General features: G+C 43.4%; 2 protein-coding genes across 6 annotated transcripts in view; both read right to left on the minus strand.

Moving 5' to 3' along the window:
• CC2D2A (coiled-coil and C2 domain containing 2A) overlaps positions 1-3,194 on the minus strand; it is a 164,837-nt gene extending 161,643 nt beyond the window's left edge. The window contains exons 1-2 of one of the 2 annotated variants that reach the window (XM_042984903.1): positions 2,924-3,194; positions 1,921-2,784 (exon numbers count right to left, since the gene is read on the minus strand). The gene's annotated coding sequence lies outside the window, so the exon portion shown is untranslated. Of the gene's footprint in view, positions 1-1,920 lie in introns of both variants that reach the window. The other variant, XM_042984905.1, reaches the window with a different exon arrangement.
• Positions 3,195-12,305: 9,111 nt separating this feature from the next.
• Positions 12,306-14,879, minus strand: part of C1QTNF7 (C1q and TNF related 7) — a 107,683-nt gene continuing 105,109 nt past the window's right edge. For all 4 annotated transcript variants that reach the window (XM_007093757.3, XM_007093759.3, XM_042984908.1 and 1 more), the window contains one exon: positions 12,306-14,273. In XM_007093757.3, the coding sequence (XP_007093819.1) occupies positions 13,642-14,273 (632 nt within the window). In that variant the 3' untranslated portion in view covers positions 12,306-13,641. The remainder of the gene's footprint in view (positions 14,274-14,879) is intronic.

Here is a 14,879-nt window from a genome sequence, read left to right on the forward strand (position 1 = left end):
TGTCTAGCAAATAGATTTCTGGAGTAAGAGCCATCTGTAAATTGGTAGCTGCCTGTGTTCTCACTATTAGAAGGATGGAATTTGGAGCTCAGGGCAAAAGAACACTTGTCACTGGGCACCATTCCGCTCTCTTGGGCTTGGCCTCTAAGGAGCTTTGACATACTTGAGGAATTTTACAAGGCAGCTGGGAAAGATGGACACTGCCATATGCTGCCCATCAGGGCTGGACAGTGGAGCAATCCAATGGGAGCCTGGCCAGCCTCATGAGGGTGGCCTCAGGGTCCCAAGTGCCATCATATCTAGTTGCCAGCTTTCAGTAACTCTGCTATAACTCCTCTCTCTTTTGGGGAGATGTGGGGGGCCGGGCCCCAGTGCCAGGCTGAGACCGGGTCGAGCAATGTTCCCTGTTGACTCAAGCCAACCCGGTGGTTCCCCCTCCCATTCATGTGGGAGGCCAGGCCCCGGGGCGCTAGGCTGAGACCAGGTCGAGCAACGTTCCCTGTTGACTCAAGCCAACCCGGTGGTTCCCCCTCCCATTCCCCCACTCTCAAGGGCATATGAAAGCCTTGTCAAGGCTGAGAAAGTTAATTCCTGAAGCCTGTGGTCTGCAGGTGTTGGCAGTAATGCTACCTCCCTTTTTCTACCCCGAGTCAGATAGAAACAAACATGGGAATTGTGTTTTGCTAGCAATCTTATCAACAAGGTCTTGTGACCCGTCTAGAAAATGCACAAGAAACACAGAACTAAATGTTTTGGTGGGCAGCGATTATGTGAAACCTGTTTATTCTTAGAATGCCCTAACCCATAAGAGCTGGTTATAAAAGATTGTGTACAGCAACAATAAAGCCGTCACTTGGGCCATCAGCCCAGGGGACCCTCCTGTTCCCAAACTTTCTCTTCTCTCTTTTTTCTTGCATTCCCCTACCCTCAAGACCCTGACCTCGGTGTTTGTCGCGCCGGTCGCGACAGGGAGACTATTAAAATCTTTTATATGTTCCAACATAGTCTCATCTATGCTGTGGGAAATTACAGAAAGGGTTTATATCCATGCTTGGGACAGAAGGGTAGGGAAAGGAAGAAGAATTGTAGGAGCCCGAAGGATGGTAACAGTGGAGAATCCTAGAATCCTCAAAAGGCGAGTAAATTTTAGGAACAACAGTTGGGGGAGGGAGTCTTGGGTTTGCCACTTACTGTATGAATATCCTACCCTTCACTACTGACTGAGTTATTGTACAGAAGGATCCTGAGGTTTACTTACACATTCTTTGAGGTACTGCTATAGGCTAGAATTCTTCAGTCCCGTCTCCTAACTCACATCTCCACTGACACTGGAGAAGGATTTGCTATCATTTACAAGCCTTCCGTCTTTCTTTGTCCTCCCAAATCTTACCACTAGCATAGTGCTTCTCTTTCCTACTGGGATCTCATTAGTCAAGGAAATTCTCGGGACACAGGAGACACTCAATAAATATATGCTGAACGATCTTAGGAACAAACTAACACATGAAAGGAAGTTTTCCCTGGGTCATTATTTGAGGACAAAAACGTATGACTGAGAGTCTGAAAAACACCATCTCATCTTGAATCCACTGTCTTGACTCAAGAACCAGTAAGGCTGCTTATGTGAAATTCAGGAAGGCCATCATGATTAGTGGCAGGGGTCCTTGGGGCAAGTGGTTGAGACGGTGGCTTTTAGCGTCAGACTGAACTTTTGGCCTCAAACTTTGGGTCTGCCATTTGCTAATAGGATAAAAGGACAGTAGCTTATGGTATTAGTTGATTCACAATTTCAAGTTAACATGCGTCTTTCCACCTGTCCATCCATCCATCCATCCATCCGACATTTATTACGTATTTGCCATGTGGCAGGTGTAGTGAAACGGGCTGGACATTCAAAAATGATTACGGAAAAATCCTTACCTTCTAGGTGTTTGCCATCTTGTGGGGGGCGTTGAAGGCTCCATACACAGGCATCCAGCCAGGTTTGCGGTCAGTCACAGAGGAGTGTCTGGAACTGAAGTTTTGTCACTGTCACTCTATTTGTTAAGTGCAGCACATGTGGAAGAGTAGCTTTGAAAGGTGTGCGAAGCAGTGGGAAGAGATGAACAGAATGAGACAGACGTTGGCTTCAGTTCAATCTTAGTGACCACTGACAAGTTCTTCATCTCTTGTGGATCTCTGTTTCCTCTTCCATAACATGAAGTGGGCAGAGAAAGATGATCTTCAAAGCCCCTCCATGCTCACAGTTGGCTTTGTAAAATCTTAGTTTGTTCTCTAGCAGCGTAGTTATCATTTCTGGCCACTAGAGGTCAGTACCTTAAAAAGCAAACTGGCCTCATTCCATTCAGCCATCAAAGTAAACCTCGAAGGAGAAGCAAAATTACTATTTTCTTACCTTGCTTTGAGAAGGAAGAAATATCCCCAAAGAAGCAGTTTTCCTTTTGACATATTGGAGCCGCGGTCTTGACTCCTTTTGCTAAGTACTCACCACTGAGTTTACTAACAATCTCAGAGTGAGAGTTGAGATGAACACAAAGTACAGCTCTAGTTACTGAAGTGTGGTTTCTGCACAGACCCAAAGGCATTGATATTTGTGTGATAGAATGAAAGAATAATTGAAAGTGATTCTTCAGTAGAGCAGGCCCCTCAGCTTGTCCAATGGTGGGCTTGGTCCTGTTTGGTCACTGAGAATTGAAAGGGAAATAGGTTTTCAGATCAGCTCTTCTCTCTTAGATGTGGCATGGGGAGGCATCATTGTTTTCCTCTTCCTGAGTTTCTGCCACCCTGAAAAATAGGAACTTCTACTCACTTATTGGCTTAGAACTGCCAGTGACTTATCTCTATCTTTCAATGACTCCTTCCCATGGAGGGAGGGAAGAGGGGTAGTTTCGCTGAGTGGAGATGGCAAGAGTCTAGAACTCACTGGCCTTTGTGGGACTCCTGGAAGCAGACTGTGTGCAAAGGGCCACTTGCAGGTGTGGCCCATCTGGGGTTCTAAGAACTTGACTTGGAGCAAGGTAGACCTTGGTCCTCACTGAAGGTGAATGGATAAGTTTCTGATCTTCAGAGCAAATGGTCCCCAATGTCTCGACCTAGAGGCAACCATTGGGAAGTTTGTTTCAGCCTCATATCCAAATTGTACTCTTTGGTTTTATGCTATTGGTAGGAAAACCAGTGTTTTGGTTCTTTTGTGGCTTTTGAGAGTGTCTCTTGGTTGGTTCAGCTCTGTCACAGAAAAGCAGGATTGAACAGAAGCTGGTTTCAAGTCCTATCAATGGAGGTGGGTTTGTATTGTCTCCTCACAATGCGTATTATGGCTGTCTTGTTTGTGAAGTGGCTGTTGTGGGGTTTAAGCAAGAGCAGGGCTCAGGGTTGTTCTTGGGGACATAAGAGTAGGGAAAGAAGACAAATATAGTCCTCTTCCATTCATCGTCGTTTCATAAAGCTGAAAGCAAACTAACATGAGTACAAGGACAAATAGTAGAAGTCCTTAAGGTACAGTTGAGGAGTATGTCAGAGAAAAATGTTTCTTCTGCTTTGTTCAAGTCATGGTGGTGGTACAAAAAAAGTTGTTATTAAAACCCAGGCTTTGTTTGGTCCTAGCTAGTGGTCCTTTGTCCCACTAACTGCTCCTCTTTGTCTTTCCCCATTATATCTCCACTTCACTGGCATAAAGAAAAAAACAAATATGAAAGATCTGTGACATTACCCCAGTAATAATAATTCCACTTGGGATGCCTGGGTAGCTCAGTGGTTGAACGTCGGACTTTGGTAACTCCATTTGGTGTTCCTGGCTGGCTCAGTCGGTTGAGCGTCAGACTTTGGCTTAGGTCATGATCTCACGGCCCATGGGTTCGAGCCCTGTGTCAGGCTCTGTGCTGACAGCGCAGAGCCTGGAGCCTGCTCTGATTCTGTCGCAGTCGCTCTCTGCCTCTCCCGCTCATGCACACACAGAGACTCTCTCTCTCTCTCGCTCTCTCCAATATAACTAAACATTAAAAAACCCCATTCATTTCTATAGGACTTTCTACCATTCATTTATTCATCCATTTACTCATTTATCCCACAAATTTGAGCATCTGCTATGTGCCAGGCACTATATCCCTGCCCTCATAGAGTTGACATTTATTTGAGAGTTGACAAAGTGCTATAGCAAATGGATGTCCATGCCTCTCCCATATTCCTTGGACTTTAGCAGATTCAGGATGCTCTGGTAGATTTCTGAATGTCTTACCTGCATGTCTGTGCTGGAAGCCCTTTTCCAGAACGCTGCAAAGTCACTCTGCTGAAGCACCAGTGCATGCCCCAAGTGCTGGGGAGTAGTCCTCAACCAACAACTCTTGGGAGTTGGTCTTTAAATGCTCGAGCTTCTTCACTTTTAGGATGAGCTCACTCTGGGATGTGTGTTTTATCCCATTTCCCCCAGCGTCCCCTTGAGATAAGCTTCAGACAACTACTGTGGCAGTTGGCTTAGTAACACACACATCACTTGCTTCTGTGTCCCCACCTTCCTGTCGGTGTTTCCTGCACCTCTGAAATGAGCTACTTACACTCCAATTTTGGCCTCAGGTTCTGCTTTGGGGGGAAACCAGCTAAAACAGTCACTTTTCACATACAGTATCATATTTGGTCCTTGAAAAGACCCTGTAAAATTATGAACTAGACATCTTGGTACCCATCACCGCCTTTTGGAAAAAAAATAACGGAACAAACCCCCTGACCCCCCAACATCCCCTGCTGATGAACTTTCACCCAGGCAACCATGTTTTATAACAGGTATTTACAGTCCTAGCTGACAGGAACGATGGGTGCTGACTGAGCTAGCAGCCAATGTCTAGACTGGCCCCTTGGCAGACAGGAACCAGCTAAGCCTTGAGACCCGCAGTCTGGGGCAAATAAGAGAGAATCAGGCAGATTGAGCTATTGGAGCTGAAACAAAAAAAAAAAAATGTCATGAACTAGCATGGTACTACAAGAGGCTAGGAGAGGTTGGAATTGTGAGAAGGCAGAACTCACGAGGTAGAAAAGATATATAGAGGGAGAGGAAGCCAGTGAGCAGTATGAAAAGCCCGTGGTGTGCAGAAAGATATGAAAACGTGAAGAGGCGTCAAAGGCATTACTGAAGGTGGGAGTCAGGACCTGCCATGTCCTCCACTGAGCTTCTGAAGGACCCTTGGAGCCATCCAGCTCCCATAAGGTCCAATCAAAGCAGGACTCCTGTGTCCATTACTCCCACTCTGAACTTGAAAGAATTCTACTTCAAAAACAACAATTGTCATGTTTTGCTTTTAATTGAGGGCGTGAAACTAGGTAGGGTCTTGCTTTTTAGCGTTGAATTGGAATTGCAGAGAATTCTCAACTTTCATTAGAGCCGGAAGGGAAACCTAAGGCTCACTTAGTTCAGAAAGACGAGCAATTTCACCTCAAGGGTAGACTCTAGTCAGTGGATGATGAATGATGGCTGCTGGAAGATTTGGTTGAGGAGGGTCCTGAGGCTGCCCATGTGCACAGTGGGAAGGAATGCTGAGATCGATTAGCAATGTCTGCATGAGTTCAGAGAAAGAAAGGCAGCCACATATTGTGCACCGTGGATCTAATGTGGAAATACACTTACTGGATTTAAGTAGAAGTCACACAAGGCTGCTTACCATTATTGCTAGGGCTAGAACTTACATCTTCTGACTTTCCGGCTAGCCCTTCTTGTGTCTTTCTGATTCAGTCACATTTAGTTTTGAGGCCCTTTTGAGAAGCTGAGAATCCCTCCTCATAAGAAAAGCTGCTTCTTCTTATTATCAAAAACTATGTACAGAGCTCTTCTGAAGGTCATTTGGATTCACATTATGCCTTTGCAGGTGAATTCTAGGGGAATAGAGTTGCCAGACTTAGCAAATAAAAATACAAGGCACCCAGTTAAATATTGGGGACATCTTTACACTCTATAATGATTTGCTGGGTTACCTGAAATTCAAATTTGATTGGACATCTTAAATTTAATCTTATGCCTAGGGGGAGTCAAGTGGGTAAGGACTTTGTGCGCTCGTGTGTGTATGTGTGTTTATGTATCTTGGTATAGCGATGAATATGTATTCTGGATCCTGACCATCTCACCTATCAACTATCTAATTATTTTTTGCCAATAGGCTGACCACCTGGAACACCTCAGGCAACAGTGCTTTGATTTTTCGTCGTGAATATAGTGAGACCTGGGTGTTTTCTGTAGAAAATCCTTGCAACTCCCTTTCATTGTTCTGGAGTCATTTCAGTAACAACAGGGATGCGGTGCAGTGCCAGGAATGTTATCTGAAGCTGTGGTAGGGATAGATTACAGAGACTGCTTCTTCCTGTTGCTTATTTTAGCCAAGGAAGCATCTCACAAACAATCTTGTAAAAAATAGCACTTTTGTAATGTAAGGGCATCCATGCAACCCCGTAGAGTTTATGATTTTTTCTACTTCCAGTGCTTTGAGATCATTTCTTGGAATTTTGACTAGATTGGGCAAGGCGATAAAAATGTCAATACGTTCTGCCACCTCCATGATGGCACCGGAGTGAAGCCATGGGCTTGGTCTTCTTCATCTTGCTGCTCATAAATGCCTTTGCCATCCGACAGACGCATTGATTCGGAATGACTTCATGCTGTGGCTAATCCATTGGGTTTATAGTTCCGGACTAATAAAAACTCAATAAAATGATGTCAATTCAAGACTCATTTCCTTCCCTGTTCAAGTTAGGGTGGGATCATTTAAAAAAATATATAAACTATGATTATTTAGTTTTATTCCTGCTTTAAAGAATCCTCTGGAATAGATATCCAGGTATGCAACCAGAAAACTTAAAGGGTGAATTTGTTTCACACTTCACCTACAGTTTTAGGGTTATTTATTTATTTTTCTCTCTCTCCTTAGACTTTTCTCTGCAATCCTTTGGGAGCATAATAGTGTGCAACTACCCTATCTTAGAAATTACATAAAAATGTAGGGCGCCTGGGTGGCTCAGTCAGTTAAACATCCAGCTCTTGGTTTTGGCTTGGGTCATGACCTCACGGTTCGTGAGACTGAGCCTCATGTTGGGCTCTGCAATGACAGCGTGAAGCCTGCTTGGGATTCTCTCTCTCTCTCTCTCTCTCTCTCTCTCTCTGCCCCCTCCCCCACTCACTCTCTATTTCTCAAAATAAATTAATGAAAAAAGTAGTTTTAAAATGTTTTATGTAAAATAAGTAAAATGTTTATTATAAAAGGGAAAAATAAAGATCAAAGGATAGAAATTTAAAAATCCCCATTAATTACTTATTTTTATCCAGTTTTTCTATGCATATATACAAAAACATTTTAAAAGTAGGATAAGCACTGAAATACTTGTCAGTAATCTCTTCGTTCTGTTTATATTTCATGAATCTGGTGCTGATGAAATTCCATTCTCATCACTTTTAATTGCACTCTATATATTCTGTTGGATCGATGTATTAATATTCTATTATCACTTAGGCTATTTCCCGGTTTTCTGTGTTATAAACTTTGCTGTAAGGCTTTCTCTGTAATTAGACCCTTGCACTCATTATTAATTATTTTCTTGGGATACATTCCCGGAAATTGGAGACTTTGTGATTTTTGTATCTTAGACAAAACACAAAAGAAATATTCTGGTCACAGCAAGATGGAACTGGGATGAGGGCATAGTTTCTTGCTGCTTTTTGTGTGCCTTTGAGGACAGGGTAGTCTTCAACTGGTAGATCCCTTGGAAAGGAAAAAAATATCTTACTTGACAACTGGCCATGTGGTTTTGTGTCTGTAAAAAGAAAGGATCAACTGGAAAATGGCTGTTGGCAAACAGGTGGATTGTGGGGACCAAGGAGAATCTGTCACCATGACCAGATTGTACAGAAGTGGTTCGCAGCTGGGGACAGTTTTGCCACTTAGGGAGCATCTGGTAGTGTCTGTAGAAACCATTGGTTGCCGTGACTGGAGGGCGTGCTATTGGCACCTACTGGGTAGAGGCCGAGGATGCTGCTACGTGCCCTACTATGCACAAGAAAGACCTGTGGAACAAAGAATGATCTGGTTCTAGATGTCACTATTGCTAAGGCTAGAAATCCTGTTGTAGAACGAAAGGAGAAGGAACTATCAGTGTATCTCTGGAAACCCTGGTATAGCACTGAAACACTCCTCATTGAAAATTGTGTGTGGGCTAAATGTTTTTCTCCAAAGGACTCGTCAGTTACCCAATGTATCTGGCATGTCTCAGGCTTGAGTACAAACTGTATTGAGGGGCACATGAGGTGTGTGCAAAGTGTAGTCTTGCTTGCTTGTTCCTGGCTTCTGTGAGGATTAATCTGTGTGTGTGTGTGTGTGTGTGTGTGTGTGTGTGTGTGTGTATGTGTGTGTGTGTGTGTGTGTGCGCTTACTATGAGGACTGTCTTGTGAGGAAAACCGAGAGGAGTTCAGGCTGCCTGACTTTTGTAAGCATAACAATGAACATGGTGTTGTAAAAGATTGCCTGAGTTCTCCTTGGGAGAACTAAACCAGACCCACTGACTCGGCACCTGTCCCAGGGTCCATCTTTGCTCCTTGTGCAGAACAAGGGAAGTTAGAATAGCTTTGTCTCCCTAGAGTTTGCAGAGCTGTCTGCTCTAGCCACACTGCATGTTTTGATCATGGGGGAGCCAGTCTTGACTATGATGGGCTTAGCTTCCAGCTGAAATAGGAGGAAGGTGATGTTTACAAGCATCAATGAGAGAGCGGGGAGGAACGGGTCACTCCTCCCCCAGTGCAATGATTTATGTAGAAATTGAGGCTAAAAAGAACTTGGCACTGATCAGTCCATCACATTTTTTTAATCGAGTACATATTAAGGCCAGCATTGTGTGCCGTCCTTGAGTATAAAGATGAATAGGAGAGATAGCCAAATGTAGAAAAATATGGGCAGTGCAATGATGGCATGATTGCGGAATGAGTGTGTAATAGGAGAAGGACCCAGCATGGTGATTAAGAGTGGATTCTGGTGCTCCACTGCCTGGGTCTACTGTGACGCTATTTACTTAACACATTTCTTATCTTTTCTGCCTCTCAGTTTCCTCATCTGTAAAATGAGAGAATAACTGCTGTGAGGAGCAAGTGAGCTGATATATGTAAAGCATTTGAATAGTGCTAAACGTTCACTGTGGCTATCGTAACTCTGCACTAGTTCCCAGATCATAAGGAAGATGTGTGAGGTCCACGATGATTCCCCTTGGGCATAGGGGAAGAGGCATACTAGAGAAAAGGAAGCAACTTTTCTAGCTGAGTCTTGAAAGGTGAGCTAAGCAGGCAGACAAGGACAGCAATGGCATTATGAGCAAATGAAACAGTGTGTGTAAAGGCCCTGATGCACATAAGAACAAGGTGTCCTAGAACGGCAGGTATCTTGTATTTGCTTGGATTATAGGTTGCATGTGGTGACATTTGGCGATGTGACCATAAAAGCAAGCAGAGGCTGAATCCCAAAGGGTCTAATGTGCCTTGCTAAAGGGTGTTTGTATTAATATTAGGTAAGATACTTTTTGCAAGTGATTAAGTACCCACCTCAAAAGTGCTTGGTAAAAATGGCATTTAATGGCTACCATAACTGAAAAGTCCAAAGGAAGATGGGCTATAGGCATGCCTAGTATTTCAATGGTGACTCCTTTTATCTCCAACTCGACTTCATCTGTGGCTGATTCTGTCTCAAATGGTATTATACTCTGTAATGGTAAGATGGCTCATAGAGGCTCACAGACTCAAGTCCAACAGGAAAGAAGTCCCAGTAAAGTCTCATAGTCTCTGACTGAGTCACCAGGGCCAATTATTTTGGTGAGTGGAATGCTATGCTCTGATTGATCTGACCAGTGATTTAACATGGTGCAGGAGTCAATTCCATTTAGAAGCTCAAAGACTTAGCATGTAAAGGATGGTCCTTCAGAAGGAAATTATGTATGAATGTCAGAAAAGTGGTACGGAATGTGTACCAGATAGCAAAGCCTCCAAAAGTTCATGGCCCCTTTCATACTGCGGGGATTGGAGGGCCATTGTTGGTCTGTAAGCTGTGGATTGACGTGACCATATTTGTATTTGTGGAGAATGGATTGAAGGGTTGTGGCTGGAGGCAAAGGGTCAGTTAGGAAGTTTTTTTTTTACTAGTCTAGGGAAGTCATGATAGCATATGAAGGAAACCTTGGGTTTGGGGATGGAAAGATGCAAGGATTCAGAAATGTACATGTAAGAGAACCATCAAGAATTTCATACTGAAAAAATTCAGTGGGGAGGGGAAGAATGACATCTGGAATGTCCTTAGGTGTGACACTGGTGACAGGGTGGGTATGGATGTCACTGGCTGGAAATGGAGGTACAGAAGGCAAGAGGGAAGAAGGTATCAAACAACACGTTAGTCAGTTTCTGAAATATTTTTATGTCCATGATCTTTTTTTTCACAGAGTGGCAGGGAAGAAGTATATTTAGAGTTTATAGAATCTTTCGTTTTTCACCACAAACATCATTCACAATGATAAGTGACCTGGGAATGCCCTTTAGCAGGCACAGGTACAAAGAAACACACGTGTCCCGAAAGCGTGTTACACAGGCACACTCAAGCTCACTACGCACGTTTGTGTAGGTCTCACTTGTTGTTGCTGTTTTCGTTTGTTTTTTTTTTTGTTTTGCTCCTTTCCTCTCACCTGATTCTGACTAATGCATTCTTTCTGTGTTGTATCCATCTTTGCAAGTGACTCTAAATCCTTCTGAAACAAGATGTTATATAGTCAATAAATCTCTCTTAACACAAATTCATCACAAGTCAGCCCTTACGAAGAATGATTGGAATCTAAAAAATCAGAAGTTTTTAAACCAAAATCTGTCTTCTATTTTCTTTACACAAATACCCACAAATGTGGATATGTTGTATCTGTCGTTTTTTTTTTTTTTTTTAACGGAATAAAAGACAGCCATGTTTGCTTAAGGAGTTTTTCCTTTTAAAACCAAAATACCCTTTTGCTTCCTACTTAAGCTCTCTGATCCCCATCACCATCCCACCAGATATTTCAAAATAAAGTTCATCTCTGGGCCTAGAACCAGCTGAAGAAACATGCGTTTAAGAAAGCTACTCAAAATAGGCTTTGTAATGAAAGAAACATTTAAAAGATAAGTAAACAACGTCCAGAAAAAAAATGAATGCATTAATGGATCACGATCAGAAAAAGTTCTCAATTACACAACAACCTTGTAGCTCACGACTGTCTGCAATAACTCGTCCATCGCCAGTTTTTCCAGCACATCCCACTGTCTTCAAAGGGCCCATAGTTTCATGATCCCCAGATCAGTTTCTGCTCTTGGCTGTGTTTACCCTCTGTAGCCTGGCCTTCCAGGTTAAGCTGTTATCTAGAGGCAGGTGACTATCTCAAACGACCTTTGCTTTCTCTTCTTTGTATACTTTCATTGCCCTTAGCCTTCCAGACCTGTGTCCTGACTCAGATGGAGACCAACAAGTGGGCAGAGCAAGGCAGGCGGAAGAGGATGATGGGAGATAGGTCTGGAGATGACAGAAACGAGCATTTCCTTGTTTACAGCTGCTTGATCATGGCAAATGTCCTTGCTGATAAGGGCAGCGCCCGGCTCTGGGGCACACAGGGGCTCCAGGGTTCCTCATAAATGAAGTCCCCAATCATCACATTGGCATTTGAGGCTCTTCTGGGTCTCTGTTCTCACTTTCATGCTTTGTCCCCATTGTCACCGCTGTCCCCACTTTGGCTATTCCAAGTCCCACCTACCACTGAAGGACCAGAGGGTGGAGGAGATTTTCCCCAAGCCTCCTCTCTCACCGCTCAATTTTACACCTGCCCCCCTCAGTTTTTCTTCCAGACCATTGGTCTCTATGTCCAGTTTAGAACTTAGCATATTTTAGCCCGTTCGTTTCTAGAATTCTTGGTATTTTGTGTATGTGTACACATGTCATTTCCTTTCTTGTATCCTTAGACATGTAGTGGCAGGGGGCTGTGACATATTTACCTTGGTTTTCCTCTACCTTCACAGAACCCAGTTCGGTGACTCACACATAGGAGGCATTACAAACGTTTACTAAGTGAGTGAGCAAAGAGAGAAAGCATGGAAGAAAAATTAGAAGCCACCAAAAAGCCTGGGTGACTCAGTCAGTTAAGCGTTGGCTCTTGATTTTGGCTCAGGTCAAGATCTCATGGTTTGTGGGTTTGAATCCCATTGCAGACTCTGTGCTATCAGCACAGAGTCTGCTTGGGATTCTCTCTCTCCCTCTCTCTCTGCCCCTCCCCCCTTGCTCTCTCTCAAAAATAAATAAATAAACATTAAAAAAAGAAGCCACCAAAAAGAGAGTAAGGGAATCCTATCACTGTCAGTAGAAATCATGAAAAATCATGTGGAATCATGTCCCCCAGGGACAGCGGGACTGCAGGGACCATGAGGCTTGGAAGCGACAGTTATCTTCTCAGACGTCTGGTCTCTTTCCCTCCTCCTCCTGTTCACTGCCACCATTTCACTATAAATCAGTGCACATACGCTTCACTTTTATTTGGATTCAATACCTCGGAAATCCATGAGAAATAATGCTTCCCACCAATGTAAGGTAATGTCCTCATTCGTGTGCAAGCTAAGAGGAATAATAATTGTCTTGGAAACCATCAAGCTAAACAAATTTAGGAGAATGACCTCTTGGCTGATCTCAGTAACTTGTTTCTCTTCATTTCCATTACCCTTCCCAGGTCCCCTTTATCTCTGGGCTTTCCACCCTTTTCTGATTGCGAATACCAGTGGTGTTTCGAGGATGGGATGGGGTAAATGCAGCTGCAGAATTCCTTGTTTCCTTTGTATCCCTCCCACTTCCTTAAACACACACAACTTAGCATGGTTAGTGTTTTTCCACGTGTGAAACCTTCTCTGGCCCCCGTTCCCAGGAAGAGCGGCTCCCATGTATGTCCAGCTTAGAGTCAGTCTGTTGGTCAGGTGCTCATCTCCCTGAATTGTGACAGCATGTTCCTCACACACCAGCCGTATGAAGGCACAGCTTTTGTCCAAACTCATGATCAGATCTGACCTAGCACCTCAGTGTCTGGCTCACACAGGCGTATTTAAGAGCTGTTGAGTGAATACAGATACGAGCACGAAGGAACGCATAACAACAAAAAAAGGAAAGTTATCACTTTCGCTTACTTGCAATCAATCACTTAGTATCTCTTACCTTTAGTTTTTGACTTTTGAGAACTGTTAAAGACTCTGGGGTGTGATGATTCTCTTAAATAACAAGCAAAAGTGTAATTTTATGAAGATTTAATGAGACAATATCATTGCCAGCTGATTTTATCACTCAGGGAGTTTAACAGAAAATTTGTTAACATTGTCTTTAATTTGCTTAAATATTTATGAACATTGCTTTCAGGAGGATTCTTATCTGGGGTTATTGTTTCATATAATTCATCTTGGTGTGGTTTCAACCATTTGGTGGTTCATCTTGTTTTAATAGATTCTGCTAGAATTTTCTGTAAATGCTTTGGAATCTGAGTGGGAGTCTCTTTGGATCTCATTGCTGCTTCCTCCACCTTCCAAGGCCCCAGATTAAGTCAAAGTGTCTGCCACAAAAATCTTGGAACATTCCGGATGGCAGTCCTGATCACAGCTCGTCGTCTTCTGATATGGAATCTAGATAATCTGTGTCAACATACAGGAGAAATCCGGAGAACAAGCTGTCTGCCCAACCCGGGTCTGAGAAGAGGCCGTTCTGGTCGGTGAAGAAGATCTCCAGCCAGACTTCATCTTCTGGCTGCAGATAGATGACCGTGGACCCCGAAGCCACATCATGGTTCCCAGTGTTGGCGTCAAAGGTCTTTATCCGGTACTGCCCGTTGTGCACCAGCCCGATTGCCAGATGCTTATTCGCCAATGTGATATCATAAGAAAAGTAATAGATCCCTGGGAAGGCACAGATGAACTTGCCTGTTGCAGGATTGTAGTGCTCTCCCTCATTGAAGAGGACCTTGTTAAATATAATCGGTAGCCTTTCTTCTGGGTAGCTGGTTGTGATGCCAACAGAAAAGGCGGATTTGAGCACGATGCTTCCACATCTGCAAACTCCAGGCAACCCTGGATCCCCTTGCTCTCCTCTGTCCCCCTTTGCTCCAGGAGGCCCAGCTGGACCTACTTCTCCTTTTTCTCCCTCTGGTCCAATGGGTCCTTTCTTCCCAGTCTCTCCTTGGTCCCCCTTCTCTCCAGCAAGGCCCAGTGGTCCAGTCTTACCTCTCAAACCTTTAAAAAGAGTTTACAGTTTATTTAATAGTTCCTCTAGATATACAGTCCCAAACAGCATGTCCACACAGTGCCAGCACACCCTAAATTCGTCTCTCCAGCCAACTTTCAATGGGACACTACTAAATACTGATGCATCTCTTAAAAACCATCACTGATGCATTAAAATACAAATAGAAGATTTTCATCAGAATTTCAGGTGAATTTTCCTGAGTATATGAAAAATCATTTAAGTGCTATTTTGGTGATAGATCATCTGCAACTAAATCAGTCACATACAGTATTTGTCACCACAGGAGAAATTCAATTGAGCGTAATGATATTTTCCAGAGTGGGGTCATGGGAGCAGACAGAGCCAGATGAATCCTTAGAGGTTATTTAGTCTCATGTCCCACCCTACTTCTATTAGTTTTAATAATAAAATAATTAATCAAAATTAGATGAGCTCATATTTATTCAACATTTACTATGTACCAGGGACAGCATTCTATTGACAGGCATTGGCTTCTTTAGGACTTGCAACAACTTTATGAGTTAGGAATTATTACTTCCATTGCAGATGGGGAGACTGAGCTACAGAGAAGTTGGTTTGCTCAAGGGAACAAA

Source organism: Panthera tigris, chromosome B1 (assembly GCF_018350195.1).
Source record: "Panthera tigris isolate Pti1 chromosome B1, P.tigris_Pti1_mat1.1, whole genome shotgun sequence".
NCBI classification, from domain to species: Eukaryota; Metazoa; Chordata; class Mammalia; order Carnivora; family Felidae; genus Panthera; species Panthera tigris.